Source organism: Nilaparvata lugens, chromosome 3, assembly GCF_014356525.2.
Source record: "Nilaparvata lugens isolate BPH chromosome 3, ASM1435652v1, whole genome shotgun sequence".
Taxonomy (NCBI): Eukaryota; Metazoa; Arthropoda; class Insecta; order Hemiptera; family Delphacidae; genus Nilaparvata; species Nilaparvata lugens.
This window is the reverse complement of record NC_052506.1, coordinates 94,186,294-94,206,865: the sequence shown is the minus strand read 5'-3', so window position 1 is coordinate 94,206,865 and position 20,572 is coordinate 94,186,294. Positions and strand designations below refer to the sequence as shown.

At 34.1% G+C, this 20,572-nt stretch overlaps 1 protein-coding gene across 1 annotated transcript; it reads right to left on the bottom strand.

The window, feature by feature from the left end:
* Positions 1–5,871: 5,871 nt before the first annotated feature.
* On the bottom strand, positions 5,872–7,659 carry LOC120350653. Its single transcript, XM_039425124.1, has 2 exons — positions 7,559–7,659; positions 5,872–6,796 (listed from the first exon to the last, which is right to left on the bottom strand). The coding sequence occupies exon 2, from the start codon at positions 6,670–6,672 to the stop codon at positions 6,199–6,201; it is 474 nt and encodes a 157-aa protein (XP_039281058.1). The 5' UTR covers positions 6,673–6,796; positions 7,559–7,659; the 3' UTR covers positions 5,872–6,198.
* Between the last annotated feature and the right edge of the window lie 12,913 nt (positions 7,660–20,572).

Below are 20,572 nucleotides of genomic sequence, written 5' to 3'. Positions count from 1 at the left end.
CCTCAACACCGCTTCACACTCTAATCTACCACTACTTTGCTAATGAAAGCAGTCTGGAGCTAGAAGAGTAGAGTCATGCCATGGGCTATCAAATTGAGAAATATTTTCATTCATTGAATATTAATTATTTATCAAAATCTATTGAAAAGTGTTATTTTATTGAAGTGTTAATAAGTGTTTAAGTGTTAATTTATTGGCATTTCAAGGTTAGTTCCTTCTGTTTACTAGGCAACACACTTAACCTAATATTCTCAATTGTAGTGAAAAGTTACTCGACCAAGTAAGTAGAGTAGAGTTAGCTCGATAGAGCTAGTATGCCAGTTACTCGACCACTCACTCTACTAGTGAAAACCATGCTTTTATGACCGTAAAGCTTATCATTCAACTAATTTTACAAAGTATGAAAAATCAGTTGATGAGAATAAAGATTGAATGCAATTTGAATAACGATAACCAATATAATATTGTGATGTAACTACATAAATCGGCGGTATTTCAATGAGTAATTGTCGACTCTCTGAAGAGTATATAAAAATATCCTTCCCATCACCTCACGACCAGAAGGGAGAGAGAGATTGGATAAGAATAGATTATCAATTTATTGTACACTAGCTTACCTGGCGAACTTTGTACCGCCAAAAAGTCAATGTATCTCATGTCACACTTGACTTGATTTGGTGAATCATGAAATTTATCCGACAATCAATATTTCCATTTACATCTCAATATGGACTTCCTATGTGCTTAGTCATGCAGCATTTATTATTCCGAATACATATTCTTCTAAATCAATTGGTAGTAATATCTATCAGTAAAGTGTTGAATTAAAAGAAAATAGATAGGTTAAATCAGTGTTTCAATGATGAATTTGATGTTTTCATAGTTGTTGATTGTTAATAGATGGTCCAGGAAATATGTGATATACGATGATTCACACAGAATTCCATATTCCTCCAATTTTCCATTTCAGGATAAATATAAGCTAAGCTAAATTAAAAAAAAAAATGTAAATTATTTTGTCATTCTTTAGTGATTATTAATGAATGAAATATGGGCAATTCTCTTTCATGAGGTGAATAATTTCTTTCCAACATTTTCCAGTTTCTCAATGATAATAGGGGTGTGATAATTATTCATATAGTTCTTCCAAGGAATCATTATCTACCAATCAACTACACTTCAACTCCAATATACCGTTTTAATACCAGTAATTCATCACAGGGTGACATGTTTATTACATCTGGTAACTTTAGATGCTAAATCATATTATCATAATATTTATGATCTGGAATCATGATCATCTTTCCGTTCTTCGGTAGCAGCTCGGCCGAAAATTTCAAAAGCATGGGTCGGTAAAATGAATCAATAGTACTATAAGCCCCCCTATTAAAATTTCTGGCCAGTAACCATCCCCAATATTCACACAACATATCCCCAAAGTGTCATGCCGTTATGTCAAGTAGTTTTCAAGTCTATAGGGAACAAACAAACAAACAAACAAACAAACTAACACACAAACATACATTCATTTTTATATATATAGATTAAATTATTAATTTATTGTACAATATATACTCTCTTATAAGTTGGTTCACATTAAATGACCATAAAGTTAATATATATTACATTTTTCATTGTTTATTCAGAGAGAGAGAGAGAGAGAAAGAGAGAGAGAGAGTGAGAGAGAGAGAGAGAGAGAGCGAGTGAGGAAGAGAAGAAAAGAACGAAGAAGAAGGAAAAGAAGATGAAACTATATTATTGTCTTAATAATTAGCATTTTTGTTTTATAACAATAATTACTTCGAAAATTGAGGGGCGGAATATTCATAACAGTTAATTTATGACGTATTTCAAATATGGCTGCCTTCCAATATGGTTGTTCTACAGGAGAAGAAGAAGAAAAAGTAGAAGAGAAGAAGAAGAAAAAGCAGAAGCAGAAGAAGAAGAAGAAGAAGAAGAAGAAGAAGAAGAAGAAGAAGAAGAAGAAGAAGAAGAAGAAGAAGAAGAAGAAGAAGAAGAAGAAGGAAAAGAAGAAAGAGGAAAGGATGAAAGAGAGGAATTGGTGAAGAATGACAACCATTATTTTTATATCTCATCCTGTATTCCAGTTCTTACTGATCAGTTTTCGTTATTTGTGCTTGATAAATGATTTTTTGAAAAACTACAATAACTAGAAAACTATCAGTCTGAATATAATTCTAAGGATATGGTTAGAAAGAAGAAGAAATGTGATTGATTATTATGAAGGTAAGAATTTTCTTATACATTTGGGGGAATAGGAAATTCACGAATGACGTATCATCATGTCTTAACTACTTGATTGATTAACTTGAAATTTTGCATAATAATATTCTCAATTTACCGAGGATGGTTGAATTCTTTCAACTATTTAAATTCTTCAAGACTTCAGTAGGTCAAGTTTACAGTTTGTCAAAGTTTTAATTCGACCCTTGCGGAGCACGGGTTACCTGCTGTCAGCAATAATGTGTATCATTCATGTTTATTATGCCTGTCCCTGTGGCCAGCCTTAACTGAGCCTGTGTACCAGATTTGAATAGCATATGTTTTGTCTATTAATAGAAATTTAAACTGGAATCTATAACTGGTATAGATTTCCCGCTTTTTTCATTTCTGAATTGAATCAAATTGAAACATAGAACCATAGAGAAAAATATCGGGCATGATAAAATATCCCATTATGTAGGTCGTTTATGTTCCAAATTTCAACTAATAACTGTCGACTACTGTCCATTATCAGTGTTTTGCTGGGAGTGTAAGTGTGGGGAATCGAGGGTGGTTGAGGCATCAAATAGGAGTAGAATAAGACTGCATCAAACGGAGAACTAGAGGAGGGGGTGAGGATAGAATGAAACGAGGTGTTAGGAGAAAAAAAAAATGAAATTGATAAATGAATTGAAATACCTTGAAATTGTTCCTAAAGTAAATTAAAAAGTAAATTTGTATGGCTTTTGTGTGATGAATCTTTTGAGTAAAGCTCATGAGAGGAGAGAATTAACTAGAAAAACTATAATTACCCCTATAAAATAGAAGGTTTGCCAAACAATCACCCAAGCGATAAGGCTCCCTTATCAACAGCTGAGTATAAGATAAGAGTACCATTTTGTACTCGCATTTTTTCAAAGAATTATTTAATAAAATTATAATTATTTTGCCAATTAAGTACAAACCATTTATGAATTACTCATTGAACTTATTGGAGGTTACACTTTTGTTTACAATTGATCAGATGTTTTGTAACAGCTCAGACACAGCTGACTGACTCAATACCTATTATAAATGTCATGCCAGGTTTTAATGCAAGCTATAATATTATTTCTGAATTGGGAACTATTGAAAAAGGATAAAGAATTTAAATAAAAAAATAGAATGTATTATTGTTAAAATCATTTACTACTCACGAAATTACATTATAATGTTGAATGTTGTAGTAATGAACAAGGTCATAGCATGAATATTGTATCACTGATAACAGCAGCAAAATTAAGTATAACAGTTTAGAACATAATAAGATTTTTATAGAAATATTAAATTATAATATTATTGTTTCAACTGAGTCACATGGTGGATGAATCTCTTTGGCAAGCCTAAGCCAATCAAATGTAATAGAAATGGCACAAAAGGGATGATAGTTTGAACGCATCATATATCAATCTGTTATCAGCCAGCAAACTTGCCTTATCATATATGCTAGTGCATGTACACTGTATAGGAGGACCGTATATAGAGAATTAAGCAATTTACAAAATTATACAAATTAAGTTATTATTGTAATCAAAGGAATTATATTTTACTGCTTGCCACTGACGTCATGCCTACTTCATAATCATTCTACCAATGACGAATTTTCATGCAAATCAATTACACAGAGATTCCAAGAAAGAGGTTCTAGACAAAGGCTTAGAGGAAGGCAAGACACTTCCTTTTTAAAATCCTTACCGTTGAGACCTTGTTAAAAAGTTATCAACGACCTATTAGTGAAATTTTATTTGATTTTTGCATTTTTTATTTGTGAGTCAATATGTTAGGCTAATTTATCTATTATTTTGTGAAACTATTATCAATTGATTGTTCTAGAAATTCTAATTTAATTATTCCCCAATTTAATTGGTGAAGGAAATATTTAATTAAAATTCCACACGTGCTAAGACCGAAGCCTGGACCAGCCACCAATCATACAAAATTTGATCTAAAGGAACCACGACCGCCAAGAGGTTTCACATGAGTTTCCACGTTTTGGGGCCCCAATCTTCGCTTCAAAAGAAATTATAGTGCAGAAAAATATAAAATTTCCTCCATTAAAGTAATGGCCACGCCGACAAGCGCTTATAATCATAAGGATCCTAGATTTTATCTGGTATAGAATTTATAAGAACTTGAAGTTGATTAACTATCCTCCGCTGCCAGGACCCTGACCTTGAGTAATTTTGAAAATCTTTTATAATTTGTTTTCTTTATTTTTAAAAAACTGTTGAATTTGTCAATTATAAAGTCTGTTGGATCATGCATGTTATCATGCGAGCACAAGCAATTTTCTAGTTATTTTGTCAATGTTAAACCTGTCATTCAAGCTTTGAATCTGCACTGTCAAATTATATATTTTATTATATCATATTTCCACTTTGTCAATTCGTCTTCTGAGTTCAATTAATTCTTCAGCCTGTCAATTATTGTGTCTGACACGTTCTATATATTATCAAGAACCGATCAAGTACGATCATTGAAATAATTGGTTCAACCTGGATATTGGAACAGATCTGAGTGGATGTAGTGTGTGGGGTCAGATCAAGATTATCTATTCTCTGTCCTTACCTGCTCATATATCAGCTTTTATCTGTGATCAACCTCGGCTTGGGAGCAAATTTTTCGACTGTATGGCAGATGCAGCTGGAGATAATATAATTTCCCACAATAGAGCGTAAAGCCCAACAAGACTCTGTTCTCGAAGTATATTCCGAACGATCTCTGGTCCATAGTACCCTATCTTAATCCTTCGGAACTTATTAGAGATGCAGTCCCATGGATTATCTACATCGGGGTTTTTGCTCGACCTATATGATTTTGTATGCTGTTTCATCACAGGTAATAGTTTTAAGATATCCGTTCTCAGTGTTTAGTGACCGCTATACTACCTCTGAAATTTTCATCATTATACAATCAGTCATAAGAAGAATCGAGGGTGAGCGAGTGTTTATGCTTCCCGCGATTCAGACAATTGTATTGAATCTTGTAGTGACTCAGTCAGTCTGATGTTCACTTAGCGTCCACGCACGAATTTTCAAATTCCTAGCCTCAATACTGGGGACTCAGTACAAGATTCGTTATATGTGTGTCAACTCAACCTTGTGGCAATAGTAATTCCCCAAGAAGAGCTTCACACAATTTGGTTCCCAACATGGGGTATTGATGAGGTGGATAATCAACTGCAAGAATTGTATAGTTGTTCAGTATACTACAGCGCTGACAATGGGAAAATTCTTTGAAAAAATTCATTGGTGTGAATTTCTTCAAATTTAATATCAACTGTTCACCGAGACATATAAAATAGCAAGACATGCCATACACAATTTCTGAACAGAAGAAATTTATCGATTGATGAATTTTCTAAAGAAAGAATTGAACTCATAATTCCACTATTGTTGTCATTTGAAAATTGCTCATATTATAAGTCATACATATAAGAAATACCATAAGAAATGGTTATACCATTTTAAGAGTACTAGGTCTATATCAAAGCAGTCTATAAAAATTTACGGAAAGGAGGATTAAATTCATTTACTGCATTTTCAAACTTTTTTCATGGCATAAAGAGGAAAGTAAAATTAAGTAAGCATATATTGTGGAGTAGTTCAAGCAGAGCATTACTGCTTTTCATAAAAAAAATTGTGAGAAATACTAGCCCTAAATATAATTTCGGCAGGAACTTATAAGACTGAGACATTTACAATAATAAGAGTAATAAATTATAATAAGCATATCTGCATTATTGAATATCCATCATTTTTTAGTGTTCTTTCACTGTTTTATGTTAACAATATTGCTAATTTGATCCACTTCATCACTAAACACATTGTTGAATCACATTTTCTGCATTTCATCTATTACGAAGCTATAGTGATTTCAATTGGATCTTCTTATTAATTATTTCTCCATATCACATCAACACTTTCACGTTTTTCTTCACAGTACATTTTTTCGTCGCCTTGTTTTTTCACAAGCCATGGCAGAAAACGACCCAGTTAATCCAAGTCTATTGGACCCCGAGGACGCCTCACCTGATTGCTCACCGCCATCCGCATCTGGCACCACATCCACTGATTTCCATCCCCATATACTGGATGACTTGTCTTCAACGCAAGTGGAGGAGAGCTGTATTCTGTTGGAGGATCTGTTGACAGCCCAATAGATGGAGGACAGAGCATCAGAAGAACATCCAGTTGATGCCGCCCCCAAGACAGGAACTCCTATTTCTTGCACCGTTGCTCTGATGAAAAACCAGCGGATAACCATCAGCCATACACCCACTCCCGTGCCAGATATGGACAACCTTCTGGAAGCGAAAAACAATATGAGTAAACTGAAGTCGCACCGCACCCCGCAGAACGCCGAGAGGAGCCGGTCGACATCATCCACCAAGCTGAGGACAACATCCATCAAGTAGAGGGACAGCCCGTACCACCGCACGCAGACCACCAGGAGTCCAAGGATTCTGCCCACCGAGTTGAGAGACAACCCAGAACGCCGACCTCCCGCATCAACAATCCACTGAAGAAATCACCTGCAACACATCAAATCAGTATCCATCAAAAACAATCAGAAAACAACATTAGAACAAGTAAAATCTGTGGAAAATCAGAACAACACAAAATCAGAAAAACAGTCTCAAAGAAAAGGAGAAGCATTAACAGGATTCATCTACACCGCTGTCATGTCAGGCCAAAATTGAATATCAACCTTCTCCCCACCAGGCAGAAAAGAAGAGTAATTCTCAAGAGGACTGACAACCACCGCAGTCATGTCAAGTTAGAATCAAGCAGACTTTACACCAGCATGCAGAAAAGAAAAACATTTTCAACAAAAATCCACACACATTACCGGCATGTTAGATTCAAATACATCAAACTACATGTCACCGGCCAACAAAGAGGAAATATATTTGAAGGAATTGATCTACACCACAGACATGTTTGTTATAAGCCAAGTTAAATAAAACTGATAGCCACAAATTGGAATTGGACCTTGGATAACACCAAAATCAAATTTAGATGGGGGCTTGAGGAAGAAACAATTTTGAATTAACTGGGAGACTACATTAGTGGATTACATCAATTATTAAACCTCTCATAATCACAGCCTACCTACTGAATCATGTCTTTGTGGGCTGGCATCTTTCTACTGCAGCCTAATCATCAATGTAACCTAACTTTGCCACATCTCAGCTTATAAGAAAATATCATCAAATGAACATCAACTTGAAGAAAGTATTATCAACTTTAAGTCAAGGGAATAAAACTGAAAAACAACTTTAAAAATTACCAACCTGATCAAGCCATCTGCTTCGTGCTGCAGTCACCATGGAACCATCCACTTACCTAAAAAACAGATCTATATTATCAACAGAAAATATTCACAAATTAGTAATAAGATGGATTTAGTATTGAATAGGAAGAGAGAAAATAAACAAGATTTATTCAAATGAATGCCTAGAAATAACCTCAAAATGTATAATCAATGAGGAAATCAATTGGAACCAAAGCCTGTTCAATAATTCTCCTTTACACCAGCCAATGCGTTCAAGATCGAAAAGGAAATTGTATCAAAATACAGTGATATTGTTATAAATTATTGTAATATCTGTTATTTAATGTAAAATTATAAATAAAAATGCAACCAAAAATATATTATTTATGTTAAATTGCATGGAGAGTACACATGTTCTGAATGTTATCTAAATGTATCTCAAAAAACTTAAGAAAACGAAATTCTTGTCCTTAAATATGAAATTTATTATTAAAAATATCATGAAATGTAATTAAAATCAACAAAAATAATCTTGAAAGCACAACATTTTTTGTATTCAGCATTAATATAAAATCATATCAAGTGTAACCCTGCTTGTACACAACCTAACAGGCGTACAAAAGAATTGCTCGAATCAAGTGGTAGACAATTGTTAGGTCACCGAAGTTAATCATGTTCTCACACGAATATATATAAAAAAGCCCAGACAAAGAGTCGAAACCTGTAACATCTCCAATAATGAAAATCTATATTATTTGTTGTGAATATCACTAGAATCCCAAGAAGATAATATGTTGAATTTTTGTTATAGTTATGGATCTGCATGTAAGCCACCCTTGAATGGAAGTTTTGAATTGTTTAATGAAGGATCCAAAGAGACCTCATTAATTGTATTTAGATTGTATCCAATGAGAGGAACAATCAATTATTTCTTTTTCTCATAGCCAAAAGTGCACAATATATTGTTTTAGTGTTAAGTGTGAAGTTTGTAGAAGTCAGGAGATGAAATGGTGTATTCATCACAATATCAGATTGTTCAAATAGTCATTGTTTTGACTCGTCTTCCAATAACCTATTTTAAATATCCTGGGGGCTTTTGTGTGATGAATCTTTTGAGTAAATCTCATGAAAGGAGAGAATTAACTAGAAAAACTATAATTACCCCTATAAAATAGAAGGTTTGCCAAAAAAACAGTTAGCACCCAAGCGATAAAGCTACCTTGTCAACAGCTGAGTATAAGATAAGAGTAGCATTTTGTACTACGCATTTTTTCAAAGAATTATTTAATGAAATCATAATTATTTTGCCAATTAAGTACAAACCATTATGAATTGCTCATTGAACTTTTTGGAGGTTACACTTTTGTTTACAATTGATCAGATGTTTTGTAACATCTCAGACACAGCTGACTGACTCAATATTATAAATGTCATGCCAGGTTTTAATGCAAGCTATAATATTATTTCTGAAATTGGGAACTATTGAAAAAGGATAAAGAATTTAAATAAAAAAATAAAATGTATTATTGTTAGAATCATTTATTACTAACGAAATTACATTATAATGTTGAATGTTGTAGTAATGAACAAGGTCATAGCATGAATATTGTATCACTGATTACAGCAGCAAAATTAAGTATAACAGTTTCGAACATGATAAGATTTTTATAGAAATAATAAATTATAATATTATTGTTCAACTGAGTCACATGGTGGATGAATCTCTTTGGCAAGCCTAAGCCAATAATATGTCATAGAAATGGAACCAAAAGGGATGATCGTTTGAAAGCATCATTTATATCAATCTGTTATCAGCCAGCAAACTTGCCTTATCATATGCTAGTGCATGTACACTGTATAGGGGAACTGTATATAGAGAATTAAGCAATTTACAAAATTATACAAATTAAGTTATTATTGCAATCAAAGGAATTATATTTTACTGCTTGCCACTGACATTATGCCTACTTCATATCATTCTACCAATGGCGGATTTTCATGCAAATCAATTACACAGAGATTCCAAGAAAAAGGTTCTAGCCAAAGGCTTAGAAGAAGGCAAAACACTTCCCTTTTAAATTCCTTACCGTGAGGACCTTGTTAAAGAGTTACCAAAGACCTTTAGTGAAATTTTATTTGATTTTTGTATATTTTTTTCGTGAGTCAATATCTTGGGCTAATTTATCTTCTATTTTGTGAAAATATTCATCAATTGATTGTTCTAGAAATTCTAATTCAATTATTCCCTAATTTAATTGGTGAAGGAAATATTTAATTAAAATTCCACACGTGCTAAGACCAAAGCCTGGACCAGCCACCAATCAAACAAAATTTGATCTAAAGGAAGTACGACCGCCAAGAGGATTCACGTGAGTTTCCATGTTTTGGGACCCCAATCTTCACTTTGGAAGAAATTATAGTGCAGAAAAATATGAAATTTTCTTCGTTAAATCGGCCATTACCATGCTGACAAGTGCTTATAATCATTAAGATCCTAGATTTTATCTGGTATAGAATTTATAAGAACTTGTAGTTGATTAACTATCCTCCGCTGTCAGAACCCCGTCCTTGAGTAATTTTAAAAATCTTTTATAATTTGTTTTCTTCATTTTTAAAAAACTGTTAAATTTGTCAATTATAAAGTCTGTGGATCATGCATGGTATCATGCGAGCACAAGCAAATTTCTAGTTTTTTTGTCGATGTTAAACTATTTTCAATGTGTAATTCAAGCTTTAAATTTGCACTGTCAAATTATATATTTTATTATATTATATTTCCACTTTGTCAATTCGTCTTCTGAGTTCGATTATTTCTTAAGCCTGTCAATTATTGTGTCTGACACATTCTATATTATCAAGAACCGATCAAGTACGATCATTGAAATAATTGGTTCAACCTGGATATTGGAACAGATCTAAGTGGATGTAGTGTGTGGTCAGATCGAGATTATCTATTATCTGTCCTTACCTGCTCATATATCAGCTTTTATCTGTGACCAACCTCGGCTTGGGAGCGAATTTTTCGACTGCATGGCAGATGCAGCTGGAGATAATATAATTTCCTACAATAGAGCATAAACCCCAACAAGACTCTGTTCTCGAAGTATATTCCGAACGATCTCTGGTCCTTAGTACCCTATCTTAATCCTTCGGAACTTATTAGAGACACAGGTCCGTAGATCATCTACATCGGGGTTTTTGCTCGACCTGTATGATTTTGTATGCTGTTTCATCACAGGTAATAGTTTTAAGATATCTGTACTCAGTGTTCAGCGACCGCTATACTACCTCTGAAATTTTTATCATTATACAATCAGTCATAAGAAGAATCAAGGGTGAGCGAGTGTTTATGCCTCCCGCGATTCAGACGATTGTATCGAATCTTGTAGTGACTCAGTCAGTCTGGTGTTCACTTAGCGTCCTCGCACGAATTTTCAAATTCCTAGCCTCAATACTGGGGACTCAGTACAAGACTCGTTATACATGTGTTGACTTAACCTTGGCGGCGATAGTACCTAATTCCCCAAGAAGAGCTTCACAATACACAATATCAAAATTTGATACAAAACTTTGAAGCTTTGAATGAATTCTAGAAAACATTGGATATATTGTTATGCTATATGTTCTGTTATGTTATGTTCTCTATGGTACAATTCACAAAATTGTTGCAGCTTATTCATATGGAAAATGCCAATGGAAGGAGGACAGAGACAAATGAGGAAACTTATGGCCAGTATTGGGAGAGGGTATCTAGATGTCTTTCCAAACAACCTTCTTCCTGCTTTAGTAAATTTTCCAGAACGAAGTCATCAGTATCTATTAATGTGAGGGTAACCACTTATTCAAAAATATAATATACTAGCAAGTAACCATTTTTATTCAAAAATATAATATACTAGCAGGTAACCATGCTCCCCAAGTGTCTAATTAAAAGCTTGACCTACTGGAATCTTGAAGAACTTTGAATACGCCTATAACTATGCTCGGTGAATTAAGAATCTATATGCAAAATTCCAAGTTATTCAGTTGGGTAGTTCAGAGATGATGATGCATCATTCGTGAATTTCCTATCCTGTACGTGTATAAGCCAATTCTCCCCTTTATAATATTATAGACTAGCCAACTAGCTACGCTTGCCTTATACCTCTGGCTGGCCCCCTGGCTAGCCCCTGGCGTTAAGCTCCGCCCCCTACTACCCCGACTGGATCATGCAAAAAAGGTCAGCAGGCTTGCTTCGCTCGCCTGCATTTTTCATTTGAGCTTGCTTCCTTCCGTCAAAAGAAACAGTTTTATTTCAATATTATGTAGCGCAGGGTTGTTGCAAATGTTTTATGTTCATCAGAATCAATAAATATTCAGTTGTTCCTCAATTGGATACTGGTTTAAGATATAATGATAATTATTTTATTTCAGTCTAATAGTTCCTTCAAATTTGAAACAGGAATGATGTGAAGAACTTAACAAACATCGATATCCAACCCTCTTAAGTATGAATTGAGATACTTGAGAAATGTGGAATAAACCATTGAAACGCAATAAAAAAACTTGTGAATAAACCCTCAAATTCTGCACCATCGTAAATTGAGAGCTTAACGTTTTGTACACTTTAGTGTTTACACTTTCAAGTTCATTTGTCCCTGAAAACCCTGGAAAAACATAGGTCCACTCAAAACCCAAAAAAATATTACACGGGGCCTATGTGTACCAAATCTTAACAATTTTTGTCTATAAGATAATGGAAAAGCTGAAATGTTTAGAAAAATTGAAGAAATATTGAAGTTCCCCATCAAGAAATTTCTATACCCTAGCTCTGTACCAAATTATCGGAGAAGATAATTGCAACATAAACGACCTATACCATAGGATATTTTCTTATGCTATCTTTTTTCTATGATTTTTCTTAGTATACTCTTTCTGTAATTGTCAATTCAATCAATGATTACTACATCACTTGATTTTTCTTCATATTGCTAGTCACCATGATGGTCCAAATTATAATGACAGTGGAGATAAATAGGAGGACAGCATTGCCAATTCTCAGCTTTGTCACTGCCTCCCATAGATTATAGCTGATACCCATATATCTGATATAATATCTTCAGTCTTGTTGAAAAAAAAGTTATATTTTACTCACTAAGAAAATATATTCTTCAATGATAGAAGACGATCTAGGAAAGGATTGATGCAGAGCTAGGAAAGGATAGCACAGTCTGTTTTGGTGAATGATAGACAAGGATAGCAGCACCAATGTTAATCAAATACTGTTTTGAACCTCACTGTAAATTCTAGTTTCAATTGAATGGATTCATTGTGTTGAAATAATTATCAATTGAATAATTTCTATAACTATCCTCATTTCAGAACCAGAGATATACTGAGATGGCGATAGCTTTCAAATTAATGTTGACCATAGTAGGGTTCTATGGTCCTGCCACAGTTGAAAATTTGAAACCAGTTCTGATTGCCAACAAATTTGAGGAAAGGGATTTCATATCACTTGTAAGTTGTATTCAAATTACATGTAAGCTACTATCAAATCACTTGTACTTTACATTCAAATCACTCTTGAGTCATATTATACTCAAATCACTCATAAGTTACATTCAAATCACTCGTAAGTTACATTCAAATCACTTGTGAGCTACTATCAAATCACTTGTACGAAGTGCGCCAGAGAAACTTACTTTTTTGAAAAAATCCCTTGCGTTGAATTGGTCGTGTAGAGGGGCAGGAAGGGGCGCATCTGGAGGGGGGAGTTCTCAAATTTATTCTCCCTCAAGTAAATAGCCATCCGGTCTAGAGAACAGCGGGCCTTTGCAGTTCAGAGCTTCGTTTCTAATGGACGATCACCTTCCGCGCTCGATTTGAAATTCCTCCCCACAGACTCGTTTCTGGCCATAATTCGATTCTGTCGTGGGTTAACTCATTTCAGGAGTCTGCAAGTGTCGGTAAACCCAGAAATAGACTTCAACGAACCACCAGAACTCCAGAAAATATCAAAAGAATAAGGAAGTCAGGTGTGCATTCTCCCCGGCATCGGCTCGCAAACACGCAGCTGCTATGGCAATTTCTGACTCCACTGTTCAACGAATTTTCCATGAAGACCTTCAGTTACATCTCTATAAATTGACTGTTGTTCAAGAATTCACTGAGCGCGATTTTTTTGCCCGTTAAAATGCATGTGATGTGCTGATTGACAACCTGCCTGAAGACGTGGTCATTTGACAAGGCTCATTTCCACATGCATTTCATCAATGCGATTTTTTATGGGGTTATTTGAAATCCCTGGCTTATGTCGAACGACCATAGCACACCTCAAGAACAACATTCGCGACGCCGTTGCCAACATACCGATTGATATACACCACATGTTTGTTGGACTGTAACAATTGAATAACCTTTATAATTGCTGTGATTCATATACATCTAGTTTCTCGGTAGCTAGAATAATTATCATAAACAAATGGAGGACCAGGATTGTGAGTCCAAGAATGAACCCAAAACCCAGTATTGGTGAACACTTGAAGGTTTACTGCAAGGTGAAAATGATGTAGCCTACACAAACACAGACCACATAGTATAGCAATGCTTATATTGAAAATATAATTCAAATTTCAACTTGTTATAAAAATGACAAATGTTTAATAGAATTGCTGAACTTGTCCCATGGAATGAGAGTTACATTAAATGAAGCCTTAAAATGAACAATATGTAATCTAGTAATTCAATCGAAATAAGTAGGCCTAGATAATAATAAAAATTGATAAATAATAAATAAATTGTATCTCATACAATTATTCAATATGGCCTTCAAATTCCAAACAACTTCCTTAAAAGATGCATTATTATCACCTTTTATTTCATACAAAACCAAATGTTGAGAAGGTTCAAATATTAAGCCTTCAGATGGAGTGAGAGTATCTTTAGCAATTCACTCCTGGAAGTTTCAGTATTTCTCATAAATAATTTCAATGCTTCCCATTCAAGCAACTAACGAAAACAAATATTAAAATACTTGTAACTGAAAAAAAACAAGTAACTAATCAATAAGATAGGTTTAAATGTCAAATACAATAAGCTAAATGAATTTCAAAATGTTACAAAATTGGAAGAAATCCACACTATTCTATTGTTCTATATTTGGCTGATGAAATTCCAATGAAACCAGTATGTACTGGGATTTTCTTTTCAAGTCAAGTATCCATTCAATACTTTGATTTCAACAATAATTAGTGAGAGAACAAGAATCTAACAAACAAGAATCTACATTCAAGTAGAAACCTACCAAAATAATTGATATTGACAGATAGACAAGATCGATTAAGTAAGTGAATAAACTAAACTAAAAAACAATATGTAGGCTACCGGATAGTTAGATAGATAGTTAGCTTGAAGTTATGATCAGTTTTATGAAAGGCTACTATTAATTTGAATTATTCACAAATTGTAAACTATAAAAAGAATTAAATACCATGTAAAAGCTTGTGATTCAAATTTGAGCTCTATAAGAAAAGGTATATTACCTTATTAGTTGGGTATTATTTTATGATCAGCCTTAAACTACACTCAATGAGAGCCTTCCAAGATGTAGCCTATAGGCCTACTAGAGTTATGTAGATCATTAGTGTAATTAGTCATTAGTAAACAATTTTAGATTTACATTGTCTTTATTGTGATGAGTCGCTTGGAGCGCCCGGACCGTTAGTCGGTGCTCAGCTCTCATTGTGTTAACATCATGTTATTCAATTAAAATAATTTTTAAAAAACCGAATTCAAAGTTATTCAAATCTATCTGGCGCACAAACAGGGACCCACTGATTTTTCGGGAATTTAAAGTGCCGAATTTCTTATCTTTCATCCAAATCGGGACTTTGAAATATTTTCGGAAAAAGTGAGTGTCAACTCTTAACCGTGGGTCGCCAAGAACTTCATCTTCAACTCCAGTCTGGATTCACCTCAGATCTCTAGTCCTGGTGGACCGAGATCATCACGTCATCGATTCCCTTCCTTATCAATTGGAGTGGGTCAAGGAGCAAGGAGATTTGTGGAGGACGAAGAACCTGACGCCGACTCAATACCATAATCTTCAACTCAACTTCTTGAACGTAAGCTTTCACGAATTAATCTAACTATGGCCAAAGTGCACAAACTTTTACCTGAGTTACTTCTCAACCTAATACCGGACTATTCTGGAGACCCTAGTGAATTACTAAATTTTGTGGAAGTGGTTTCTCAGCTTCATGAGGAATATACTTTAGATAATATTGAAGAAGGTAAGGGAAATCATTGGGCAATTTTACACAAATCTTTGAACAAATTGCATGGTGGAGCCAAACAAGTATCACATAACAACGAGTGTTCCACTATTCCAGAACTTATTACAGCTTCAAAAAATAATTTCGCAGATAGTACATCAATCCCTCAACTGATGACTGAATTGATAAATATGAGATACTACAGTAATGAACATCCCTTGCATTTCCTGAACAGGTTAGAAGCGAAACGTACAACAATTGCGACTGAATACAAACTTGAAAATGTAGAGGGACATGCTCTAAAAATGTTACTTGAACAGTTCGATACTCAAACTGTAAATGTGTTGTGCAACGGTATTCCTACTTCTCTGGGTGTTCATTTCCAAACACTCCAAATAAAAGACTTGAACGATGCTAGAAGTAAACTGATCAATAACAGCCACCTATTATTGAAACAGCTAGGTTTTCACAACGATATGACAAACTTAAACAAGAACGTCAACTAACCCAGCCCCAACAACAATTCTCAGCAAAAACAACCCTTCCACAATAAGAACATAAATCAAGTTTTCCAACACAATGTTCCCAGACAAGACTTTAATAGGCCACAAGGTTTTCAAAAACAACAAAATTTCAATGCAAGTAACCAGAATCAATTCTGAAACTTCAATCAAAAGCAGTATCGGAATTCAAGACCTTCAGGTTCGGGACAGTTAGACAACAGTTGCCGAATACGGACGTTTCCATGAGAACTGCTTCGACCAACCCCAAATTCAATACACCAATGCACACCACCGAAACGGATGTTGAGCATATGGACGAAAAAGATCAAATCATTGCTGAATTGACCGAGCGAATTAATTTTTTAGAGCTAAGCATGAACAACAACAACCCAGGTTAAATGTTGAATTGAACTCTATGCATACAGAACTACCATATCTTCAGAAAAACAATTTGAAAATTTCAGTTGATACTGGTAGTCGATATAATTTTGTTAGGAAACATGTACTAAAAGAAAAAAACCGAATTGATACCTTGTAAGTTTTGCATAAGTACTCCAGCAGGAAAGTTCTACGGAGAATAAAGTTGAGATGAATTTAATGTATATTTTAGGAAAAGATTTAGAATATGATTTTTTGTTGCATGAGTTTTCCCAGAAGTATGACATTTTGCTAGGGTATGAAACACTACAGCAATTGGGAGCACAAGTCAATTTCCGGCCAATTGCCTTAGATTTGACTCTAGTATCCTAACATTGTATGGAGTGAGCCCTTTGAAAAAAAAGGTTGGAATAAATTGTTTATTCCTTGTGAAAGTGAAAATGAAATATTTGTGCTTGAAAATGTTGATTTAGATTCCAAGGAAGTATTAGTAGAATCTGTAGATAATGTTTTAAGTATTGATTTTCATTCTCATGATTGCAAAGAAACACAACTTGAAAAATTCAAGTTGGAACCAGTTGAAATTTTCGTAAATGAGTCGACCAATTTATTGTCCTCTCACTTACGAGAATTCACTTCCATTGTAAAGAACTGATCACATGAACAGTGAGGAAAAGGATCAAATAGTTGATCTGATGTTGAAATATCCTCAAATTATCAAATACGACAATGAATCGTTAACAGCTACAAATATTCTGAAACATAGAATTAATGAAACTGATGAGGAACCCATGTACAAAAAAATTACAGGTATCCCTATGCATTCCAATAAGATATAAAAGAAGAAATTTATTTATTTATTTATTTATTCATTTATTTATTTATTTATTCGTGGACAGAATCACAAATCATATAAATATGATTAGGAAGGAACAACAGGCTTGGCCCAAAACTATTCCATTCCCAAACTTTGATAAATTAATAAAATGTCCAAAAAATAGGTTATGTTTCTACTGTAAAACGTTCAAGTTCAATTTTCGTCCAAGAATATATATAAGCTAAACATTTTGAATTTAGAGAAATTAAAATACCAAACTATATTTAAATATAACACTCAATTATCACTTCATATTGAATTAATCAAGTTATCTTATTGACAACCTATTAGAAAATAAGATCATACAAAATTCAAACTCTCAATATATTTGCCTTTGTGGGTTGTCCCTAAAAAGCCTCAAGCATCAGGCAAAAGGAATGTGAGATTAGTAGTTGATTATCGTAAATTGAATCTGGAAACCAAAGACGATCGTTTTCCACTCCAATATTGAAGACTTATTTGGTAAAATAGGACTTGCTAATTATTTCTCAACTATTTACCTGAAATCCGGATTCCATCAAATTGAATTAGAAGAGGAATCCATTACCAAAACTGCCTTTTCCACTGAAACAGGGCATTATGAATTTTTGTGACTCTTTTTTGGTCTCAAAAATGGACCACCTTGTTTTCAACGTGCTGTAATTATGATTCTTGCTGATTTACCAGATGTGTTAGTTAATAATATAATTGTGTTTTCCGACTCTCTAGAAGAACATATGAGACACTTGAATATAGTATAGATAGAGCTTTATTAACATAATTCAGATAATGCAAAAAAAAAAAAAGGAAACTCATTCACAAAAACACCTCGTTTGAAAAATGAATTCAAAATAACATAATATGTTCTCTTTCGACAAAGTAGAAAAAATTCTTCAGGCTTGGCTGAAGCCGTCAGCCGGAGGGAGGTATGAGACACTTGGAAACTGTTTTCAAAAGACTGCAGAAATTCAATTGTGAAGTTCAACTTGACAAAACTGAATTCTTCAATAGAGAATTATTATTTTTAGGTCATATGATTTCTCGTGTAGGTATAAAACCAAATCCATTGAAAGTGCAAGCAATTAAAGAATTTCCTATTTTCCAAAATTTTTAGGACTTTGTGGTTATTACAGAAAGTTAATTGAGAATTTTGCTAAAATAGCACAGCCTCTATCTCATTCTCTCAAAAAAATGTCACGTTCAATAATAGGGATGAATCCTTTGTTGAAGCGTTCAATGATCTTAAAGATCACATCATAAACGCTCCTTTACTCGGATTACCTGATTTGAATAGACCATAGATTATTTGCACCGATGCTTCAAACAAAGCCATTGGTACCGTTCTTTCTCAGGAGTTTGATAACGGTGAACATCCGATCTCATTTGCATCAAGAACTTTTAACCCAGCGGAAACCAACTTGTCAACAATTGGAAAAGAGTTGCTCGCTGTAGTTTGGTCTATTAAGCATTATCATCCTTATTTGTATGGCCAGTTTCACACGGCCGAGTCCTCGCTCCTGGAAGATCATATTACTGAAGATCATATTTCATATTTTGCAGCTCTCCTGTACTTTCACATGGGGATCTTACAAATAAGCCGACAGATCTAACAACTACGCCAACGTTTGCTCAAAGTATAACTCATCACTTTTACTCAAAGTCTAACTTCCTTAAAAATATAGATAGAAGATTTCTGATTTCGGATTTGGATTCAGCAACCCCAAATTCTATAAAGCGTAAGTCCCATTTTCAAAAATACCCGAAAACAAGGGAGTTATAGCTGTTTTTAATATAGCTTTCCATTATCATATGATATGCTGTGTAAGTTTGGAATGCTTGAATTTAGTAAAAAAACTGAATGTTATACCTGTAAGTTTCTCTGACCACTTGCCAATATGCGTTTGTCTATTGAGTGATTATCGTAACGATAACGAAAATAGTTTGATGCCACTTGCTCCGAAGTTATCAGTGAGTTGTCTAAATAATACTGGCTCTACGGAAAAGCTGGCTGCTAATTGTAGGAATGTCAATAATCCCCCTGACAGCATCAACGAGGCCGGTAGTATGTTGAGGCAACTCATTTACAATGCAGCTAATTTCAAAAATGTCCCTGAATCAATGAGGAATAGATTTAAAAAGAACGACTGGTACGATAGAGAATGTGAGAATATGAGAGCATGCATGTTCTCATTTCTTAGATTATTCCAGAAAACTAATTCTGTTGACATTAGAGATGACTATGTGCGAATAACAAAAGAATATAAGGCTTCATGTAAAACTAAAAAGGAATATTACTGGAAAGATTTAAAAAAAAAACTTGCTACTGTTAAAGATTCTAAAATGTTTTGGGAGATAGTACGCAAACTGAAAGGAATTCAGTCGAAAAAAAATCCTAATATTAGTGCAGATTAGTGGATATATCATTTTAAACGGTTATACACACCTGAAAGATCAAGTGGACCAATAATGTATGCTGAACCACTTATCAATAGTGATGCGCTTGATAGGATAATTAGTTATGATGGGATAGATATATCCCTGAAAAGGCTTAAAAACGGAAAAGCGTCAGGAGAGGATAGGATCCCTCCTGAATTTTACAAAAAAGCCCCATTAGAATTCAAGGAGTTGTTGTATGTATTTTTCAACAGAACTTATGATTAGTGTACGTCCCCTGAGTCTTTTAATAAATCAATAATATTTCCCTTACATAAAAAAGGCGACACCAAGAATCCTAATAATTATAGAGCCATATCGTTCACAAATTCCGTTTATAAAGTATTTGTAGGAATACTATCAAAAACATTGGAGGATTGGGTAAGAATGAGAAAAATTATCTCCGAGAATCAGGCGGGTTTTAGAGTAGGGTATTCTGCCGTAGATAACATTTTTGTCCTGCATAGTTTGATAAAATATTTCACTACTGTACAGCGTAAAAAAATATACTGTTTTTTCATTGACTTCCGAACTGCTTATGACTTTATAGACAGAGGAGCACTGTTCTATAGACTTCTTGAGATAGGAATCTCCAGTAAATTCGTAGA

What these genes read in the sequence shown, in the direction of transcription:
- LOC120350653 (XM_039425124.1), bottom strand. Translation starts at nt 6,672, where the DNA reads ATGGATGTTGTCCTCAGCTTGGTGGATGATGTCGACCGGCTCCTCTCG.